The sequence below is a fragment of the Leopardus geoffroyi genome, chromosome B3 (assembly GCF_018350155.1).
Source record: "Leopardus geoffroyi isolate Oge1 chromosome B3, O.geoffroyi_Oge1_pat1.0, whole genome shotgun sequence".
In the NCBI taxonomy this organism is placed as follows: domain Eukaryota; kingdom Metazoa; phylum Chordata; class Mammalia; order Carnivora; family Felidae; genus Leopardus; species Leopardus geoffroyi.
Genome location: NC_059337.1, coordinates 28307980 through 28329180, shown reverse-complemented (window position 1 = coordinate 28329180; position 21201 = coordinate 28307980). Strand labels below are relative to the sequence as shown.

General features: G+C 40.6%; 1 protein-coding gene across 6 annotated transcripts in view; it reads left to right on the top strand.

Moving 5' to 3' along the window:
- The window catches only part of CYFIP1 (cytoplasmic FMR1 interacting protein 1), a 132703-nt gene that overhangs the window by 55520 nt on the left and 55982 nt on the right, over nucleotides 1-21201 (top strand). For 5 of the 6 annotated variants that reach the window (XR_006704499.1, XR_006704498.1, XM_045448949.1 and 2 more), the window contains exons 10-15: nucleotides 1921-2012; nucleotides 5145-5262; nucleotides 10009-10131; nucleotides 11202-11327; nucleotides 19084-19250; nucleotides 20284-20431. Coding sequence is in view for 4 of the 6 variants with exons in the window: in XM_045448949.1 (XP_045304905.1) it covers nucleotides 1921-2012; nucleotides 5145-5262; nucleotides 10009-10131; nucleotides 11202-11327; nucleotides 19084-19250; nucleotides 20284-20431 (774 nt within the window). In the remaining 2 variants the exon portion in view is untranslated. The remainder of the gene's footprint in view (nucleotides 1-1920; nucleotides 2013-5144; nucleotides 5263-10008; nucleotides 10132-11201; nucleotides 11328-19083; nucleotides 19251-20283; nucleotides 20432-21201) is intronic. The other variant, XM_045448950.1, reaches the window with a different exon arrangement.

Sequence of the window (21201 nt, the reverse complement as noted above, 5' to 3'; positions counted from 1 at the left end):
TATACACTTAATTTTGGGAGTTAAACCTCTGTGCCCCATATTTGGAAACATGGGTGTGGGCAGTGGGGCGGGGGGGAATCACTGGCTCCCATCTGCAAAGGCAGCAGTTTTGTCTGGGTTTGAACCTTGTATAAAGGGCATCATGCTAGGTGTACTCTTTTGTATCTAGCTGCTTTCACTCACTGATTGTGGTTTAGTTCATATTTCTCTGATAACTTCACACTCTTCATCTTTTGTGTGTTCTCTGGTGAAGTGTCACTTCAAGTTTCTTGCTCCCTACCCCGCTCCCCCACCCCCCTTGATTTATAGTTCTTTATATTCTGGGTACATGTTCTTTGTTGAATACATGTGTTATAAAATACATGCATTCTGTGCTTCTGGCTCTCCTTTTCACTTTCTTAAAGGTGTCATTTGGTGGACAGCAGTTTTTAATTTTAATGTAATCTAATGTATCAATCTTTAATATCTACTTTAAGAAATCTTTGTAGGGGTGCCTGGGTGGCTCAGTTGATTAAGCATCTGACTCTTGGTTTTGGCTCAGGTCATAGTCTCACAGCTCATGGGATCGGGCCCCATGTCAAGTTCTGCACTGACAGTGTGGAGCCTGCTTCGGACTCCCTCTCTCTCCCTCTCCCTCTCTCTCTCTCTCTCTCTCTCTCTCTCTCCCCCCCCCCCCCACTTGCTTTCTCACTCTCTGTCTCTTTAAATAAACAAACATTAAAAAAAAAAAAGAAATCTTTATATAGAGCGGGCTTATGAGAATTTTCTTCTTGTTCCCTTCTAGAAATAGCACTATTTCTTTTTCCATCTAGATCTATAATCCTCCTGGATCTGGCCTCTGTGTATGGTGTGAAGAAGGGTGTTGACATTTTTTTATTTTCTTTTTTCCCCTTATGGATATCCAGTTGATTCCGTCCATTTATTGTAAAGGCCATCTTTTCCCCCATTGCTGTGCATTGTTGCCTGGGTCATAAAGCAGGTGTCTATATATATGTGATACTGTCTTAGGTTTCCTGTCCTCCTCCACTGCTCTCCATGCTCCAGGGCAACACTGTCTTAGTTGCTATAGCTTTCCATAGAACAGATCTGCTTATCAAGAAGACTTCAAGTTACGTTCTTCAAGATTATCTTGGATATTGTCCCTTTACCTTTCAAAATAAATTTTAGAATTGGCTTGTTGATTTCCATATACACAAACACATATATGCACTATCCATAAACCATTTTTCTTCTTGGAATATTGTTTTGTTTTGATGTTTATTTATTTTTGAGAGAGCATGGGTACGGGAAAGGTAGAGAGAGAGAGGGAGACACAGAATCTCAAGCAGGCTCTAGGCTCTGAGCTGTCAGCATGGAGCCCGAAGCAGAGCTTGAACTCACGGACCACGAGATCATGACCTGAGCCAAAGTCCGGTGCTCAACTGACTGAGCCACCCAGGCGCCCTCTTCTTGGAATATTGTTTGGGATTCCATTGAATTTATAGATCAGTTTAGGGAGAAAAAGTACCAAGTCTTCCAAAACGTTAACTTGATATATTTCTCCAGTTACTTAGAACTTTAAAACTTTCTCTAGAATTTTTAGTAGTGTTTTTGTTTAGAGGTCTTGAACATATTTTGTTAGATTTATTCATATATATTTTAGTTTTTTTGATGCTATTGCAAGTTGTTTCCCTTTAGATTTTAATTTTCTGTTTGTTACTAATATATAGAAATGCAAATTGATATTTTTTTATGAGCATGGATCTAGCAACAAGGTAGGTTAATTGTAATATTTGAATTGGTTTTATGAATATTGGTTCTTAAATTGTATTTTGTGCAGAGATAGTATTCAGCCCATAGTAATTACTACCATTATTGATTGATTGTATTTGGTGAGTAAACATACTTAATGACCTTATTTTTTTTGTTCTTTGAATATAGCAGCTCCAGGTTGTTCCACTGTTTGGGGACATGCAAATAGAACTGGCAAGATACGTCAAGACCAGTGCCCACTATGAGGAGAATAAATCTCGGTAGGAGGAGAGTGAGTTGTCCAGTAGAACATTCTGCAGTGTTCTCATTGTGGTTTTATAACATTTATTTATCTAGAGAGAACACCTTTGACAGTTTTAATTATCTGGAACCAAAACCAAAAACCCATCTGGTAGGCCCTGTCACTTGTGACTGCCTACTTTTAAATTTATTAAAACATGCAATTTATTTTCTTCGTTAGAGAAATTTAACCAAGAAATTTAACCAAGAAATTTATTTTCTTGGTTATTTTCTTGGTTAGAACATCTATATTTCATTTTTTTTTTAAATATGTGAAATTTATTGTCAGATTGGTTTCCATACAACACCCAGTGCTCATCCCAACAGGTGCCCTTCTCAATACCCATCACCCACCCTCCCCTCCCTCCCACCCCCCATCGAACATCTGTATTTCGGATGTTAGTAGTGGCTACTATGTTAGCACAGCTATAGAACTTTTCCATCATCAATCGCTTCTCGGCCTTTTGGTTAAGATCAAGTGTAGAACTTTTCCATCATCGCAGAGAGTTCTTTTGGATAGAACTCACGGAGAATGTCCAAGTGTAAACAAGCGGCACACTGGTAAATGCTTAACAACTAGCCCTGCTGGGCAGTGGGATGTTTGCATTTATATTACAGAGCTTATAAAACTATCACTGAAGAGCCAAATCCAGCCCAGGGCTGTTTTTGTAAGATCTCTGTTGCTGTGAATGGCCTTTACATTTTTTTTTTTTTTTAATGTTTATTTATTTTTGAAAGAGAGAGAGAGGGAGACAGGATCTGATGGGCTCTGCGCTGATAGCAGAGAGCTTGACAGGGACAGGGCTTGTGGACAAGGCTTGAACTCACGACCCGAGATCATGACCTGAGCAGAAGCCTGAAGCTTAACTGACTGAGCCACTCTGGCCTTTACATTTTTAAAGGGTTGGTTTTTGTTTTTGTTTTTGTTTTTTTTTAAAGAAGACAATGGCTGTGTGACAGTGTAGCCCACAAATTCTGAAGTATTTACTTTCTGACCTTGTACAGAGTTGGCCAGCCCCTGGCATAAAGAAAGGGTCTGTAGCTCACAATTACAGATGAGAAAAAAAACACACCATACTCTTTTTTTTTTTTTTTTTTTTTTGTAGATTCCACATAGCTGGTTGAGCCTTCATGGGATGCTTTGTTGACTCTTGCCAAACAGGTGTATCCATAGCCAACCTACAATTGCAAATAGCCATGATTTTGAAAAATCAATTACATCTCAATCTGCTTATTCAGAGGTTGGCAATCTTTTTTTGTAAAGGCTGAATTATAAACACTTTAAGGCTTTGCAGGCCACATGTGGTATCTGGCATATATTATTATTGTTATTGTTGCTTTTTTTAAATAATAGAAATGTGAGTACCATTTTGTATGGCTCTAGGGCCGTATAAACACAAGGTTGTGTTTGGTCTGTGCTGTAGTTCGTTGAGGTCTGTGCTAGCTTATTTCCTAATAAAATTTACCATTAAATTTGATATACCATCCAGTTAGGTGACTTCTCATTCTTCTCTAAGTTACATTCATTAAACTGAAACCTCTTTCTGCTTCAGCACTAATTCAAGCTCTGATCTGGAGCATGTGCTGATTTACATGGTGTAAATACTCCCGCCATGACTGACTTGAGGCTAACAACTTGTTTCAGCTCTAGTAGCATGCCATTACGCAGTGCTTCTACCCTAACAGACACAGATGAGCTCTAGATGAGAGGTAATGGTAAAACCAGTAAGACAATCAGGAAACAATGAGTTTTGCATGCTTATTTCTATTTTTTTTAAATTTTTTTAAATGTTTTTATTTATTTTTGAGACAGAGAGAGACAGAGCATGAATGGGGGAGGGGCAGAGAGCGAGGGAGACACAGAATCGGAAGCAGACTCCAGGCTCCGAGCCATCAGCCCAGAGCCCGACGCGGGGCTCGAGCTCACGGACTGCAAGATCGTGACCTGAGCTGAAGTCGGACGCTTAACCGACTGAGCCACCCAGGCGCCCCTTATTTCTATTTTTTTAATATGATTTATTATAAGTCAATAGCATATAATTGGTGTTAGTGGGCATTTAACAGCCACCTTGGGAGGTGCCTGAGCAAGTAGCCGTGAGCTTTGAGAGCCCAACCCACTAGCCCTGCACCGACATCTGGGTCCAGAAAGGGTGGCCAGAGTGTGTGATGTCAGCAGTCAGGTTCTGGGCTCTAGGGCCTTGCTTTAGGTGGACATGCTTTTTGGGGCCTGTAGGGGAGGCAGGTTTATTGAGGGTGGAGCCTGGTTTAGGGCCTGGGCCTCATGTACTCATTGCAGACTCAGGAAGCCACCTTGGATGATGCCAACATAATCATTGCATCATCCTATAGTGGAATCAGAAAGTAAGAAAGGACTGCTGCTTGAGACAGTGTCCCCATTATTTTGAAAACTGGTAATCTGAATTCCTTCCCTTCAAGCAAAGAGGACCAGCTTGTTAAAAACATGGCGAGAGTGTCTGTGCTGAGTGTGAGGGAGCAGAGGTCAGAGCCCTAGGGCCCATACTTTCTGCCTAAGAGCTCCAACAACTTTTAATTCTTAATAAACTTCTTTCCCATTAAATTGACTGTTTGCTGCTAAAATGGTATATTGTGCACATAAGTCAACTGTCTAACTTCCAAGTAATTTCAGTTTTCAACTCCCTATAAGGATAACTTTTGTTTCGGAGTCTTTGGCTGGCTTGTTTTCTACTATAGCTTATGTTTTCACATGTGAGTAATAAAGAATTCTTTGTTCCCACCAAATCTGCAGTATGTGTCAAGGGTCCTTGCACGGTGATGCAGTATCCTAAATCCAGCAACACCTCTCAGCTTTTTGAAAGTAGTTGGCTGATTAAAGAGAAATTATGATTCCTTTTCCAAAACGCAGGTATCGGAAGATAGGACAGTGACCCTAACACAGGGAGATGGGGCTGGCTGGCTACTTCTTTGCTGAGAATTCATATTCTCTCCGAGCCTCTTTCTCCTTGGCAGCATGCAGGACCAGTAGGCCATCCTGTGTGCCTGCTGTGCATATGTCCCTGGCCACCCAGCATTATGATGTATAAGTCTTATGCAGGTACCCTTTCAGGTAATACACATTTTCCCTTCACTGCCAGATGGACATGCACATCATCCAGCAGCAGCCCGCAGTATAATATCTGTGAGCAGATGATCCAGATCCGGGAGGACCACATGCGCTTTATCTCAGAGTTGGCGCGCTACAGCAATAGTGAGGTAAGTGGATCTTCCATGCCTGCCTGTGCTGGTACCTAAGGCCACAGCTGTGCAGGAGCCTCTGGCTGGATAGGAGGACATGTCCTGTGCACCCAGAGGAGGGCCTGGAGTTGGGGGTAGAAGGAAGCACTGTCACCTATAGGTCTTTTTAATTCCTTCCAGCTTTGCAGCTGGGTTTTCTGTGTCCTTATTTGGGCTGGTCACATTTTTCCCATCTGCCAAGCATACCTCCAGGCCAGTCCTGCCTGTATGTGGGGTGGGTAGGAGTGGAGAGGTCTGAGTCCAGAGGAGCAGTGGGAATGTCATTTTTCACATCTGAGTAGGCAGGGCAGCGAGGTCAGGGACAAGCAGTAGTCAGTGGTATGGGTGTTACACATAGTCTTTGAGGGACTATGAGACCCTATGAGTCCCCTTTGAGGACTTGAGACCACATACACCGGTCTGGTTTTTGAGACTGTGGTACCTCTGGGTTCTCAGGAGGACCATTAACATTTGGAGGGAGTAACTCTGTGTTGACCCCACCTACTGCAGGGCAATGAGCTCCCCTGTTTCTCACCCAGCAAACACTAGCCATCATGTAACCAGAATGACTAGAAGATAGTCCAAATGGCTCAGAGCACATGCTTATTCCAAGCAGACCCCTGGTGGCCAACTCCCCAGAGAGAAGGTAGTATCTCACTCCTTCCCAGCCACCAGCACAACCCACAGGATAGAGATGGGGTGGGTGTTCAAGAAGGCTGTGCTGATAGAATTGTAAACCAAACTCTTGGAAAGCTCTCAGACAACATGTAGAGTTGATTTCTACCCTAAAAATAGGTGCATTTGACAGCATGTATGGTTCCTGTCTATTTTTCCTCTGATATCTGCTGTCATACCTTTATAATTACAGTAATGGTTTGAATAAGAAAAAAGAGATCTGTCTTTGAATGCTGCACAGTTGTTTTTTTTTAAATAAAGTTTATTTATTTTGAGAGAGAGAGAGAGAGAGAGCACAAGCGAAGGAGGAGCAGAGAGATGGAGAGACAGAATCCAAGCAGGCTTCACACCATCAGCACAGAGCCCAATGCAGGGCTCGAACCCACGAACTGTGAGATCATGACCTGAACCGAGATCAAGAGTTGGACACTTACCGAGTGCCACCGAGGTGCCCCTGCACAGTTTATTTTTAAACAGATTTATGGATATTTAATCCACATACCATACAATTCACCCATTTAGAGTGTACAATTCAAAAGTTTTTAGTTTATTCACTGAATTGTGTAACTACCATGATAGTCCATATTCGAACATTTATTACCCCCAAAGCAACTCCATACCCATGTGCTTCTGCTCTGTATATAGATCAGAGGTTCCAACCACCCTCTCCTTTGGGTTTCCATGTGTCTTACAGAGATAAGGGCTCTTTTTAAACATGGCTATAGTACCATTATCATACCTTAAAAAAAAATCAAGTATTCCTTAATATTAAAATCATTGTTTAGTGTCTTCTATCGACTCACAAATGGTTTATTTTTCCAAGTTTGTTTGCCTCAGTATCCAAATAAGTTTTGTGCACCATAGTTGGTTGGTGTGTCTCTTACTCCCTGTGGTGTCATTTGCCATTGATATGGTTTGAAGTGTTGGGGTTCAGAGCCAACAGCCAGGAAAGAATTTTTGAAATGTCTTTGGTGCATAAAAGTGGTTTTATTAAAGCCCAGGGACAGGAACCATGGGCAGCAAGAGCTGCACTAGAGTTGTGAGGAGTGACTAATTATATAAGATGTTTTGGGTTTTTTTTAAGTTTATTTTGAGAGATTGCACACGTATGTGTGTGTGTGAGCAGGGTAGGTGCAGAGAGAGAGAGAGAGAGAGAGAGAGAGAGAGAGAGAGGTTGTGTGCACATGCAAGCAGGGGAGGGGCAGAGAGAGAAAAAGAATCCCAAGCAGGCTCTATGCTGTCAGAGTAGAGCCTGGTGCAGGTCTTGATCTCATGAACCACGAAATCATGATCAGAAATGAAATTAGGAGTTGGACGTTTAACTGACTGAGCTACGCTGATCCTCCTACATAAGATTTTCTATCCTTTGGAGGGCAGGGTAATGTTAAGGCTCCAGGAAACAGTCTGTAGGTTTCCGGAGATTACCTTTTTTCTTATAAATCATTGAGACAGTTGCAAACTCACGGAGACTCGTCCTACATGACTGTGATCTCTATCAGTTAGCCCTTTGTTTTTCCCTTCCTTTGTTCTTGGGCAGCTAGGAGTGCCTGAAGAATGTCACACATATCCCACTGGGGTGTGAGCTTGTGCTTTGCCTTCAGCTTGCCTTTTGCTCCTTCATCATCATGTCCCCTGTGCTTCCACTGCGTTGGTTCTTAGATTCAGAAGCCTGATTAGATTCAGAAGCCTGATTTCATCTGGCCACCTGGCCCATAATTTGCTGCGCTGCAGTCTGCTAGAGTGCTGGCTGTCTCACCTGGGTTGTAGACAACCACTGTTCACTGCCAAATGTATGAATTCATTAGGGCTGCCACTTGATGGTACTCTACTCTATTCACTCCTTCTCAACTCCTCTAACAGTTGAGCCTTGCTCTGCATGTATGATTCCTTCAGGAGAGACAGGTCAGAGCTGGATTCCTTTACTATGCATATCACATTTTCAAATAACTGATTCTCTAGCATCATCTAAGGTAATAAACTTTTTTGAATACTCTTTTGAAGTAAATCTACTTCAGATTCTTTTTTTTTTTTCCCTTTCATGCTGAAAATCCTGGTTCTTAATTTGACTACAGCATTTTTTGACTTGATGTCTTATCTTAGTATACACTTACCAGTCTTAAAATAGCAATACCAGCACTGCTAATAACAATATAATTACTAGAAACAATATAATTGTATATTGTCATATGCGATGTTATAATATATTATAATGACAATATAATTACTAAAAAGTATTTTAAGATTTCTTTTGTAGTTAATTTCGTCCTTAGATTTTCTCCCTCTAGGGTTAGAGAACAAATCATTGTTTTACTTTTTCTTTCTTTCTCTTTCTTTCTTTCTTTCTTTCTTTCTTTCTTTCTTTCTTTCTTTCTTTCTTTCTTTCTTTCTTTCTCATTGTTTTTCAAAGTCACTTGAAGTGGTTTTTGTTGGTCTCAACCTCCTGATAGTGATACCTGAGGGACTCACCTATCTTTGGCAGTCTCCATAGACATGTCCCCGAGCAGAGCCAATACTGTGGCTGCACAGGCCCTGTGGTTCTTACTGCAACTGCAAGATGTACCTCAGCAACAACCATCAGGGAACTTTGGGGGAAAAAGGCATATGTACTCAGAGTTCTGGAAGGCACATGGCATGCCTGGGGCCACAAAGTGAAATGACAACGGAGTGTGGACCTCGAGCTCTGTCTTTATTAAGAGACCAGGGTGTAGGGTACCTAGGATTTCATTGGTTTACTCTTTATTGGCAAATTTCAAACATAAGAGCAGGAATGAGGGCAGTAAAGTGGGTCACTCAAGTGATGAGTTATGTAGGTCACCAAGAGCTTTCTAGAAGGGGAACTTCATAGATTGGGCTACCTGGCTCTTTATCTACTTATGTAGCTGGTACTGTCTTTATTCTAGATGGATGTTTTTGAAATAGATGCCTCAGCAATCAAAAGCTTAATGCCAGGCACTTACACTATAATAAAAAAGCTCATTGTCAGATACCTGCACTACCTAGTTCCTCTGTGCAGTCATGCACCCAATTCAAGTACACACTTTAATTCATTGTTTCATTTTGCTTTTGAGTTTTAAGGATTGCTTTTGTCCCCTAATTTAATTTTATATCATAATTATATAAAATATTTATGTGGTTCCAAAGTCAGAGGTACAAAAGGAGGTATATTCCTCTCCACCCTGCACTTTCCTGTCTTTTAGGTAGCCATTCTTAAATTTTTTTTTCTACATTTATTTTTGAGAGACAGAGAGAGAGCACAAGTGGGGAAGGGGCAGAGAGAATGAGACACAGAGTCAGAAGCAGGCTCCAGGCTTTGAGCTGTCAGCACAGAGCCCGATGCGGGGTTCGAATTTACAAACTGAGAGATCAGGACCTGAGCTGAAGTCCGACGCTTAACCGACTGAACCACCCAGGCGCCCCTAGGTAGCCACTGTTAAATACGAGTTTTCAGAGGCACCTGGGTGGCTCAGTCAGTTAAGCATTAGACTTTGGCTCAGGTCATGATCTCACAGTCTGTGGGTTTGAGCCCTGTTCCAGGCTCTGTGCTGACAGCCTGGAGCCTGCTTCAGATTCTGTGCCTCCCTCTCTGTCTGCCCCTCCCCTGCTCACACTCTGTCTCTCTCTCTCTCTCTCTCTCTTTCAAAAGTAAAGCATTAAAAAAATTTTTTTTTAACTCTTTTAAAAAAGTAGAAAAAATAAATTTAGGTTTTCATTTTTTATATAAGCAAATACACACGATGTGCATGTTTTCCTTTATTAGCTAAGTAGAAGCATAACTATGCACATGGTTCTCTTAACACCATGTCCTAGAGATCCCTCCAGCACAGTCTGCAGAGACATTCTCTTCTTTGAGAGCTGCAGAATGTCCATTATCAGGGCTCTACTGTTGCCAGCCTTTTGTCACGGTAAAGGCTCATATGCCTACATCATTTTGTAGTTTTGCAAATGCACCTTTAATGTAGATTCCCAGTGGGTCTGATAGGTCATGGGGTAAATGCATAAGTGACTTTTCTAGATGTAGGGCAACTTCTTGATGTTCCTGTGCTGCTCTAGGTTGTCACAGGGTCGGGCCGCCAGGAGACGCAGAAGACAGATACCGAGTACCGGAAACTCTTTGACCTGGCACTTCAGGGCCTGCAGCTGCTGTCTCAGTGGAGTGCTCACGTGATGGAAGTGGTAGGCATTGTATGCTTGCTTCTATTTGGAAATGCAGAGACCTGAAAGAACGTCTACCCCTGGTTGGTTACAAGTGCTTTTCTTCCCAAGGCCATCAAGAAATTAACTAAATGATATTTTTTCTGCATTAACTTTAGTCTTTGTTCGAGAATGAATTGGCTTTTTATTTCTAACCCTAGAAATAAAAATGTATATCAGTCTAAATGTTTCTGAGATGGCTCAGAATATGTTTTGTCTATTTATAAAAAAAGTCTTATCTTTTAAAACATTTAGATAGAATTTGTATCATTATGATTTTTAATTCTCATGCAATTTATTATTTATTTATTTATTTAGAGAGGGAAGGGAGGGGCAGAGAGAGGGGGAGAGAGTGAGAGAGAGAGAAAGAGAGAGGGAAAGAGGATCCCAAGCAGGTTCCATGCCCAGCATGGAGCCCAGTGCAGGGCTCAATCTCACGAACTGTGAGATCATGACCTAAGCAATCGAGTCAGATGCTTAATTGACTGAGCCACCCAGGTGCCCCTAATTCTCATTTTTTTCAAACGCTTTCTCTGTGGAGTTCCAGCCATTGGTTTCTTTTGTTTAGCATTACTAAAATAGTTTCTGATGTGATAGGAAGATTTGGATACCTGTAAGTTTTGGAAGATTTTCCCTCCTCTTGTTTACTTTGATTAGATGAAAATTATTAAATCAAATGAGCACATGATCATTTGAAGAGCTGATTTTAAAAAGAAGTGGTGTTGAAATGGCTAGTTTTAGATATTCAACACAAAATATCCTGGACATTTTACCTGATATATTTCTTAAACCTGAAGTCACATGGCTAGAATGTTTTGCAGTTTTATGGAGATGAACTCTGGTGTGTGTGTGTGTGCGTGTGTGTGCGTGTGTGTGTATGTGTATGTGTGCATAGTGTATGTGTGAGCATGCATGCATGTGTGTGATTTTCAGATGCAGCTAATATTAAAAGACTAACCTTTGGTTACTTTGGTGATGGCCATGTCAGTCAGACCAGAAGGTAAGCATTTTACGTTCAGTGTGGATGTCTCCCCCTTTTCTGACCACACCAGTATTCATGGAAACTTGTGCACCCAACGGACAAGTACTCCAACAAGGACTGCCCAGACAATGCTGAGGAGTATGAGCGCGCCACCCGCTACAACTACACTAGTGAGGAGAAGTTCGCCCTGGTGGAGGTGAGGTTTGCTTTTTCCTCCTTTGACTCTGGCCTCAGACTGTCTTCCCATTCAAAGCAGAGGCAAAATCTTGAGTAAAATTCAATGAATAGTTTCATGTTGTTGCTTCTGTATAGGACAACCCTTTGTATCTGTTGTAGTTGTCAGCAGAACAATAAAATAGGATGTGGGTTTCTGGTTTCTGTATTGATAGCTCCCTGTGAAGATCAGGGGTTTGTTCACAAGTATCTGGGAGTAGGACACATTGGGGGAGGGGGCAAAAGAGGGACAAAACGTGGACCCTGGTGGTCTGAGAGGACCCCCTGTGTTTCCAGCTGTTGTCACCAAGTTCTTTGCTCTCACATATGTTGGCTGTGTTCCCTCAGCTCTGCAGTGTCTTCATGAGCCTTTTGATGAACAGAAGTTCTTAATTTCAGTGCCATCGAGTTTCTTTTCTTTTGTAATTGGACTGTTTTTTGTCTTGTTTAAGAAAACTTTGCATACCCTAAGGTCATAAGATATTCTCCTCTACTGCCTTCTGGATGTTTTATTATTCTGACTTTCACATTTAGATCTGAAGTTCACCCCAAGTTAGTTTATTTTTAAGTTTATTTATTTAAGTAATCTCTACACGCAACGTGGGGCTCAAACTCACAACCCCGAGATCAAGAGTCACATACATCCTCTTCTAACTGAGCCAGCCAGGCATCCCTCTCCTCCCCCCACACCCCAGGTTAGTTTTTAAAACACTTCTGCCCCCATTGCTCCATCTTGCCACCTTTGTTGTCAGTCAAGCGATATGGGTGTGATATGGGTGTGATTCTGGTCACTTTTCTAATCCATTGTTTTAATTGGTCTATCCTTGTTCTAACACCACCTCCTTCTTAATTACTGTAAGTTGATTCTGTATCAGGTAAAGCAAGCTTTTCTGTCTTCAAGAGTTCCTTCGTTATTCTTGCCCTTTGTATTTTCATACAAATTTTAGAATCATTTTTTCATATCTCACAGTGAAACCTGTTGGAATTTTTTATGGATATATGAATAAACCTATAGATCATTTTACGGAGAATTGATAAATTTAGAATATTGAGTCTTTTATGAACATGATATATATCCCACCATTTATTTAGATTCTCTTTTATAATCTGTAAAACTCTTCCACATCTTTTGTTAGCTTTATTTCTAGGTGTTTGATATGAGATGGTATATTTTACATTTTTTCTAAATGTCACTGCTATTTAACATGTAAATTATTTTTTGTATTTTTCTTTATATCTACTAACTTGTCTAAACTCATTTATTAATTGTAATAAATTATCCATTAGATTTTCTACCTATATAATCATCTGAAAATGATGACAGTTTTATTTATCCCAATTTTCCATTTTTATTTGTTTTTTAAATCACACTGGGTAGGATCCCTACTTGTTAAATAGGAGGCACTAGGCTTTGTCTCATTCCTCATCTCAAAGGGAAAGCTTTCAACATTTCACTGTATAATGTGTTTGCTATAGGTTTCTTAATGCCAACAATCATCAATTTAAGGAACTTGTGCTCAATTCCTTATTTGCTAAGAGATTTTATTATGAGTTGATATTACTTCTATTAAACACTTGGCATCCACTGAGGTACTCCTGTGACTTTTCTCTTTCATTCCATTAATGTGTTAATGTGGTTAATTTATATTGATTGTGAGGGTCCTCCCCCCCCCACTGGTTGGTTTGTCTTTTTGTTTTTTTGTTTTGTTTTGACCAGGTTTAATGTAGCCTTGCATTCCTGGTATAAACTCAACTCAGTCATAATAGATTATCCTCTTTATATATTGTTAGATACAGTTTGCTAATATTTGGCTTAGGATTTTTATATCAAACTTGATGAGTGAAACTGTCTTTTACTATCCCTTTTAAAATAAACCTTTTATTTTAAAATATTTTTAGAGTTACAGAAAAATTGCAAAGATTATACAGTAAGTTCCTGTATACCCCACACCCATTTTTCACATTTTATATTAGTATTGTTATAATTAATAAACCCATATTGACACATGATTATTAACTGAAGTCCATATTTTATTCAGATTTCCTTAGTCTTTCCATAATGTCTTAATTCTGGTCTAAGATCCCACATTACATTCAGTTGTCATATCTCCTTAGGCTCCTCTGGGTTGTTTTTCAGACTGCCTTTGTTTTGAATGACCAGTCAGGTATTTTGTAGAATGTTTCTCCATTGGTATTATCTGATTAACCTGGGGTTATAGGTTTGGGGAAAGAGGATCACAGAGGTAAAGCACCATTTCAATCATATCACATCAAAGGTACATGTGGTCAACAAACTCATCACTGTTGGTGTTGACCTTGGTCACCTGGCCAAGGAAGTATTATCAGGTTTCTCTATTATGAAGTTACCTACACCTTCCCCTTACCCCTGTTCTCCCCTTTTTAATTTTTTTAATTTTTTTTTTCAATGTTTATTTATTTTTGGGACAGAGAGAGACAGAGCATGAACAGGGGAGGGGCAGAGAGAGAGGGAGACACAGAATCGGAAACAGGCTCCAGGCTCTGAGCCATCAGCCCAGAGCCCGACGTGGGGCTCGAACTCACGGACCGCGAGATCGTGACCTGGTTGAAGTCGGACGCTTAACCGACTGCGCCACCCAGGCGCCCCTGTTCTCCCCTTTTTATAGTGTACTTTAGGGAAGGAAGTCTGTGCTCAGCCCACACCTGTGGAATGGGTAACATTACTTCTTTATAACCATCCATTCTAGTTTTCTGGATGCTGGCTTCATAAAACAATTCATTGAGGGCTCCCTTCTTTCTGTATTGTCTGTAGTCGTTTGTGTAAGGTTCATATTCTTCCTTAAATGTTTGCTAGCATTTATGTGATGGTTTTTGGTGATCAGTTTCTTTACCATGTACATTTTCTATTTCTTTTTATATCAGTTTTAGAAAGTTGTATTTTCAGGGATGGTAAGTTGTATTTTCAGGGAGTTTTCAAAGAATCTTTTAAATTTTTCTAATTTTTTTGTAAATATTTTTTAAAGTTATTTTTAACATTTATTCATTTTTGAGAGGGGGCGGGGGGACAGGATACTAGCAGGGGAGGGCAGAGAGAGGGAGAGTCACAGAAACCGAAGCAGGCTCCAGGCTCTGAGCTGTCAACATGGAGCCCGACATGGGGCTCGAACTCCTGAACTGTGAGATCATGACCTGAGCTGAAGTTGGCGCTCAACTGACTGAGCTACCTAGTTGCCCCTAAAATTTTCTATTTGTCGTAAAGTTTTTCATAATAAATTCTCCTCTTATTTTGTTAACAACTTTTTTTTTCTACATCATATGTAATTCATCTGTTTTGAAGTATAAACATTCAATGCTTTTTTTTAGATATTCACAGAGTTGTGCAATCACAATCAAATTTAGAACATTTCTGTTACATCAGAAAGAAACTTTGTACCCATTAGCAGTCACCCAATTCTCCCCTCCCTTTTGCCCTAGGCAGCCAGTATGCTTTGTGACTCTGTAGATTTGCTCATTCTGAACAGTTCATATAAATGAAATCATACAATATGTGGCTGACTATGATTGACTTCTGTCACTTAACATAATGTGTTTAAGGTTCACACATGTATCAGTATTTCATTCTTTTCATTGCTGAATAATATCCCATTGTATGGATGTATCACATTTTATTTATTTATTAGCTGATGGATATTTTGGTTGTTTCTATTTTTTCACTATTGCGATTAATTCTATTAGCTTTTCTGGACTAGCTTTTGTATGGACACATGTTTTCATTCCTTTTGATACACCTAGGAGTAGAATTGATGGGTCATATGGTAACTCTGTGTTTAACATTTTGAGAAACTACCAGATGGTTTTCCCAAGTGGCACCACTATTGTATACTCCTATAAATAGTGTATGAGGGTTCTACTTTCTTAGAATCCTTATTAACACTTGTTAATTGTCTGTCTTTTTGGTTCTGGCCACCCTACTGGATGAGAAGTATATCTCATTATCATTATGATTTTGATTTGCATTTTCCTAACAACTAATGATGCTGAGCATATTTTCATGTGCTTGTTGGCAATTTATAAATCTTCTTTGGAGAAATGTCTATTCAGATCCTTTGTCCATTTTTTAATTAGATTTTTATCTTATTGAGTTTTTTATGTATTTTAAAGAGTTCCTTATCAGACATGATTTGCATTTTCTTCCGTTCTTTGGTTGTCTTTGACTTTCTTAATGGGGTCTTGGGAAGCATAAAGTCTTTAATTTCAATTAGGTTCAGTTTACTTATTTTTTCTTTTGCTGCTTATGCTTTTGGTTTTATATTTACAAAACCATTTCCCAACCCAAGTCATGAAGATTTACTCCTATCTTTCTTATAAGAATTTTATAGTCTTGCTTCTTACATTTAAATGTGTGATGCATTTTGAGTTTTTTAATATGGTGAGGTAGGGGCTGTGTTAGAGGTTCCCAAAATTGCCCTTGGGCTTGATTTGCTAGGACTCACAGGACTGAGTAGCTGTTCTACTCAAAGTTATAATTTATTACAGTGAAAGTGATGAAGTTTTGGGGTGATGATGGGGGTTCGGAGCTGATGGCCAAGAAAGAATTCTTCAAGATGTCTTTGGTGTAAAAAGGTGATTTTATTAAAGCACAGGGACAGGACCCCTGGGCAGAAAGAGGTGAATTGGGATTGTGACAGGTAACTGATTATATACCCTCAGGTTGGCAAGGGGGCAGGGACAGTGTAAGTCTCTAAGGAATTTTAGAAGCAAGGTTTCCAGGACCTTGAGGGGCTAGCTGCTGTTAGGAAAACACCATTTATTACTGTTTAGTAAAACCTCAGTCATGAGACCCTTCCGATATATATCAGGGGTCATGGCTTGGAGTCTGATTACCAGTGTATATCTTGGGGAAGTTGAGATAAAGGAAGTTTCCAAAGGAATTTTTATATGTTAAAGTAGACTTAAAGGTTCGGGGGGGTGGGGGGGGTGGGGGGTGGGCTGGTGGTGGTCAGGATAATGTTAAGCCAAGATTCTCTTTTGCCCCTAGCAAAGTGTCATCATTGAGGCAGCTGAGCTCCTAGAAGGAGGTCATTCTGCCAGTTTCAAGGACTTGTCAACGGGCTATAGGCAGTAAGGGAATTTAATTTTTTATTTGCCTTTGTTTCCTGTATCACCATGGCAAGCACTTAAACCCCTTTCCTTTGTTCTTGGGTAGCCAGGAGTGTCTGAGGAATATTACACATATTCCACCTGGGTGGGTCCAGGGGCCGCTGTTAGCCTGTACTTTGCCTTCAGCTTGCCTTATGATCCCTCATCAAAACAACACAGATTTAAATCAGCAAAAGGCACCTGGGCATAGTCTAGGAGAAACCAGATGCAAACTTCTAGGTATCCCCTACTAGTGCAGTTGTGCAGGATGTACTTAATTTTCCCGGCAAAGATGAATGGCAGCATGAGAAAAATGTTGCCAGCTAGGGAACCTTACCCAAGATCTTAGTGTCCAGGTTTAATAAAAAACCTCAATAAAGGGGGTTAATAATGTCAATAATGTAGGTCAGTAGTGTAGGCATGCAGCATGCCTGCATGATTGACCTCAGCTGCTCAGACTCCAGACTCCAGTGCAAAAATAGGTGTTTACCATAAATTACATTGTTGGTATAAACTATCTAGTCACACTGGTACTGCAGTGGCCCGGAGCCTTAGGTAGACACAAACACTCTTTTCAGAATATTCGGAAGCTCAGAGCTCAGTTCCTAGGAGTTGGCCAAGGAAGGGCCAGTCCTAAAAACAGGGCTTTCTTGGGAATATGCAGGGTTTGATTATCTCAGTCCTCAGAGTTTAGCCTTTCCTGCGTAGGAGTGTTTTGCATGTGGATATCTAATTATCCCACTACTGTTGAAAAGGGAATATTTCCCTGTTGAATTGTTTCCACACTCTTATTGAAAATCAGTTGACTGTAAATTGATAGAAATGTGTAAATTTCTGAACTTCTATTTCTATTCCATTGACGTGTATGTTTATCTTATGTTGATATAGTCATATAGTCACATAATCTCTTAATACCTATAAACTGTGTGACAGTTGATAAGGTGTTTTGGGGTGATGGTAGAGTTCGGAGCTGATGGCCAAGAAAGAATTCTTGCATCATCCTTGATGCAAAAAAGGTAATTTTATTAAAGCACGGGACAGGACCCATGGGCAGGAAGAGCTGTCCCGGACCCTGAGGATAGAATAGTTACATACTTGGGAGTTGGGGGGATGTAAAGTCTAGAGGAAGTTTCCAGTAGGATTTTCTTGTGCTAAAGAAGACTCATAAGATCCTGGAGGCCTAGCTCTTGTCAAGCTAAGGTTGTTTTTTCCCTTTAGCAAAGCATGAACATTAAGACTGTAGGGAGTTCCTAGAGAAACATTTTACTCTATATTTGTCAATGGCTGCAGGTTATAAGGAATTTTAATTTTATTTGCCACTTCCTTCTTGCCTTTGTTTCTCCCATCAGTAATCATCCCCTTTTCTTTCTTAATGCTGGTAATTGTGGCTTGTCTATTTTTCTTGATTAGTCTTGGCTGGACATTTGTCAATTCTATTATTTGTTTACTTATTTTTTTAAACAGCTTTATCTTCATTGATCACCTTCTGTGATATGCTTGTTTTCTGTTTTGTTAATTTTTACTTTTATTTACCTCTAGTTCTGGGGGGGGGTTATTTTGCTATTCTTTTTGTAGATTTATGATGAATATTAGATTATTATTATTTTCACACATTTTTGTTTTCTAATGTATGCCTCTAAAGCTCAAAATTTTACTTTTTAGCATACTTTTCCCACATACCATAAATTTTTAATATGTAGTGTTTTCATTTTCATTCAAAGTGGTTTGAATTTTATTTCAGTTAAAAAAATTTTTTTTTAAATATTTTATTTATTTTTTGAGAGACAGAGAGAGATAGAGTGCGAGCAGGGGAGGGGCAGAGAGAGAAAGACGCACAGAATCCGAAGCAGTCTCCGGGCTCTGAGCCATCAGCACAGAGCCCTATGCAGAAGATGATAACCTGAGCCAGTCTGATGCTCAACCAACTGAGCCACCCAGGCACCCCTTGAAATCACTTTTAATTTGAATTGGGGCATTTGCCTTTTTTTTGGCAGAAATCCCCCCCCCCCCACCATTAGAAAAGCAACACAGAACCATCAAATAGATCCCTAAAGCAAACAAATAGAATACTAGAGTATGTAGTAAGTGCAGTATATGATGCTGCCACAGAGATGAACTTTAAGCATTTTAGTGTAGTTTCTTCCAGGCCTTTTTATGCATATTAATTTAGCATGCTGTTACTGTTTAACAAGTGGAATTTGGGCTATAAACTCTTATAACTTCTTTTTTCTTTTCCAGCTAATAACATATTTGCTTTCCTGAATCTTTTTTGTTCTTTTTCCTTTAAAGTCCTTCACAGGGCATGTGCCTTTATGCATTTGGGAGTGCTTTGAGTCAGTCACCAAATTCTCTGTTAGCTCCATGTCAAGCGAAGCAGATCCATCCCTGCCCTCAAGGCACTCATGGTCTAATGGAGTCAGACCCAGGCATAGGGACAGCTACTGAGCCAGAGCTCCTGAGAAGAGTTACAGGGCAGCAGCTTCAGAGCAGAAACATAGGAGGCCAGGGAAAGGTACTATGCATGAGAGGGAGGCAGCTTCCAGGTGCAACTTGGCATCACCTGAGAAGGAGCCATCGCCTGTTCTCCTCCACCATACTGAAACTCAGGTGTCCCCCTGCAGGTGATTGCCATGATCAAAGGCCTGCAGGTGCTAATGGGCAGGATGGAGAGTGTGTTCAACCACGCCATCCGGCACACCGTCTATGCTGCGCTGCAGGACTTCTCCCAGGTTACCCTCCGGGAACCACTCAGGCAGGCCATCAAGAAGAAGAAGAATGTCATCCAGAGGTCAGCCTCAGTGTAATACCTCTCTGTGAGCTTGGAGTCCAAAACTGTAGAATTAGTTTAGTTTAAACAACTCTATAGTTACATTTTCATAAATATGCTTAATGCATTTATATTCAACCTTCAAAATCCCTTCTGGTAAATGTCCTCTAAGATTTTCCATCTCAAAATGTGTTGTCTTTAAGTATTTTTGCTTCTGTTCTTTTTGGCCTGTCCTACAAATTGGCCAAAAAATACATAGATATTGCAGACATCTTGTAGCGATCCTGAGCTAGTTTTCTCTTAATATTTAGCCTTTTAAAGTTGTCTTTCAGAGACATTTATGTAAAATGAAGCTTACAAGGGCTCACAAGTGTATTGATTTCATTTTCTTGCTTTATAATTGATGTGTTTATCACCTGGCTTGGTATGATTTTTAGCATTAATAAAATTTTATACTGTGAGTCTTCCCATTTTGCTCATGCTTGCTGTAGTAGGAAGCTAACCACATGGGAAATGTATAGTCTAAGAGTAACTTGGGTTTTAACTAGAATTTTCACCATGAGATAGGATAGGTACATCTGCCAAGTGTGGTGCCTATGGGGGGGTCTCCACATGGTGGGATGGGAGCATGTTTCAAATGTGTCCGAGACACAGACCCAGTCCCCACAGTTGTGTTGGTGACATGTTCCTTTAGAAATCAGGGAATCAGCCAAGGGAGGTCGAGTTTCAGCTCCCTAGGTGGATGTTTGTGGTCTGTCCTCTTGTTGCCCTTTGCATGATAGTGTTCAGGAAATAAAACACCACTTCCAGGCTAATTGATGCAAACTGCAGCTAAGTCAGATCTTCTGGGGCTACTAATGTCTCAGAGAAAACAGTCTATCCAAAGATAATTTCACTTTGAACTGGTCCATTATATCCCACACTGTCCCCAAAGGAAATTAGGTGTGAAAATTGGTTTTCCAGCTATGTGTTAGGTGAGGAGATGCAGTGATTGTAAAAGTCCTGAAGCTATAAGTGCTCCATGCCTCACTGATGACTTGATGGGGCTGTTTAGTGTTCTGCAGGCCATCAGGAAGACCGTGTGTGACTGGGAGACGGGGCACGAGCCCTTCAATGACCCAGCCCTGCGGGGCGAGAAGGACCCCAAGAGTGGCTTCGACATCAAAGTACCCCGGCGTGCCGTGGGACCCTCCAGCACGCAGGTTTTCATCCTCCCTGCTCCCCTGCTCTATCTGTTCCCCTGAGTGGGCTAACCCAAAGCTGAGGGTTGGTAAGCAAGACCGGGAGTAAAATGACATCACCACTTCTGTTCAAGATGATCAAGTATTGCCTGTGCCTTTTCTGCTCCTTGGTTCCCTGCCCAAGTGAATCTGGAGCATTCTTGTGATTCTCAGATTTGATCATTTGCATGCAGAACTTAATTTGACTGCATCAACTCCTATCACAAAAATGTGGGTGAAAGTCTATGTGTCCGTATTTATGCTGTGTTTCCTGATAGGTGTTTAAATGTATGGTTATAATTTTTACATTGGGCCTAAAAATGATTGTTTCTGAAGATAAAACTTTTAGAAATTTAAGAATATACCTTTTTTGTATCCCTGGTCTTAAGCCACCACTGCTCTTCTCTCTCCTGCCATGCTCAGCCCCCTGCTCCCCAAAAGCAGCCTTATTCTGACTCTCATATCCGATTTAGTATGTCCTTCTGCTTTTCTCTTCCCATTTTGGGATGTAGTACTTCTTAACTCATTATTCTTCTGTTGAGGGCTTTTATAATCCCTTCTTGCCAGTCTTTCAGAGAACTACCAGCAAAACACCTTGTTGGCTGTAAATGAAACCTCTCAAATATCTGGGAGGAAAGCATTTGGCCCACCCAAGGAAGACGCTTGTCCTGATTCTGTCCAGTGTGCATGCACCCTTCCCACCCTCCGTTCCCATGTGTGTCTCCCCACCCCATGACGTGTGTGTCCTGTGA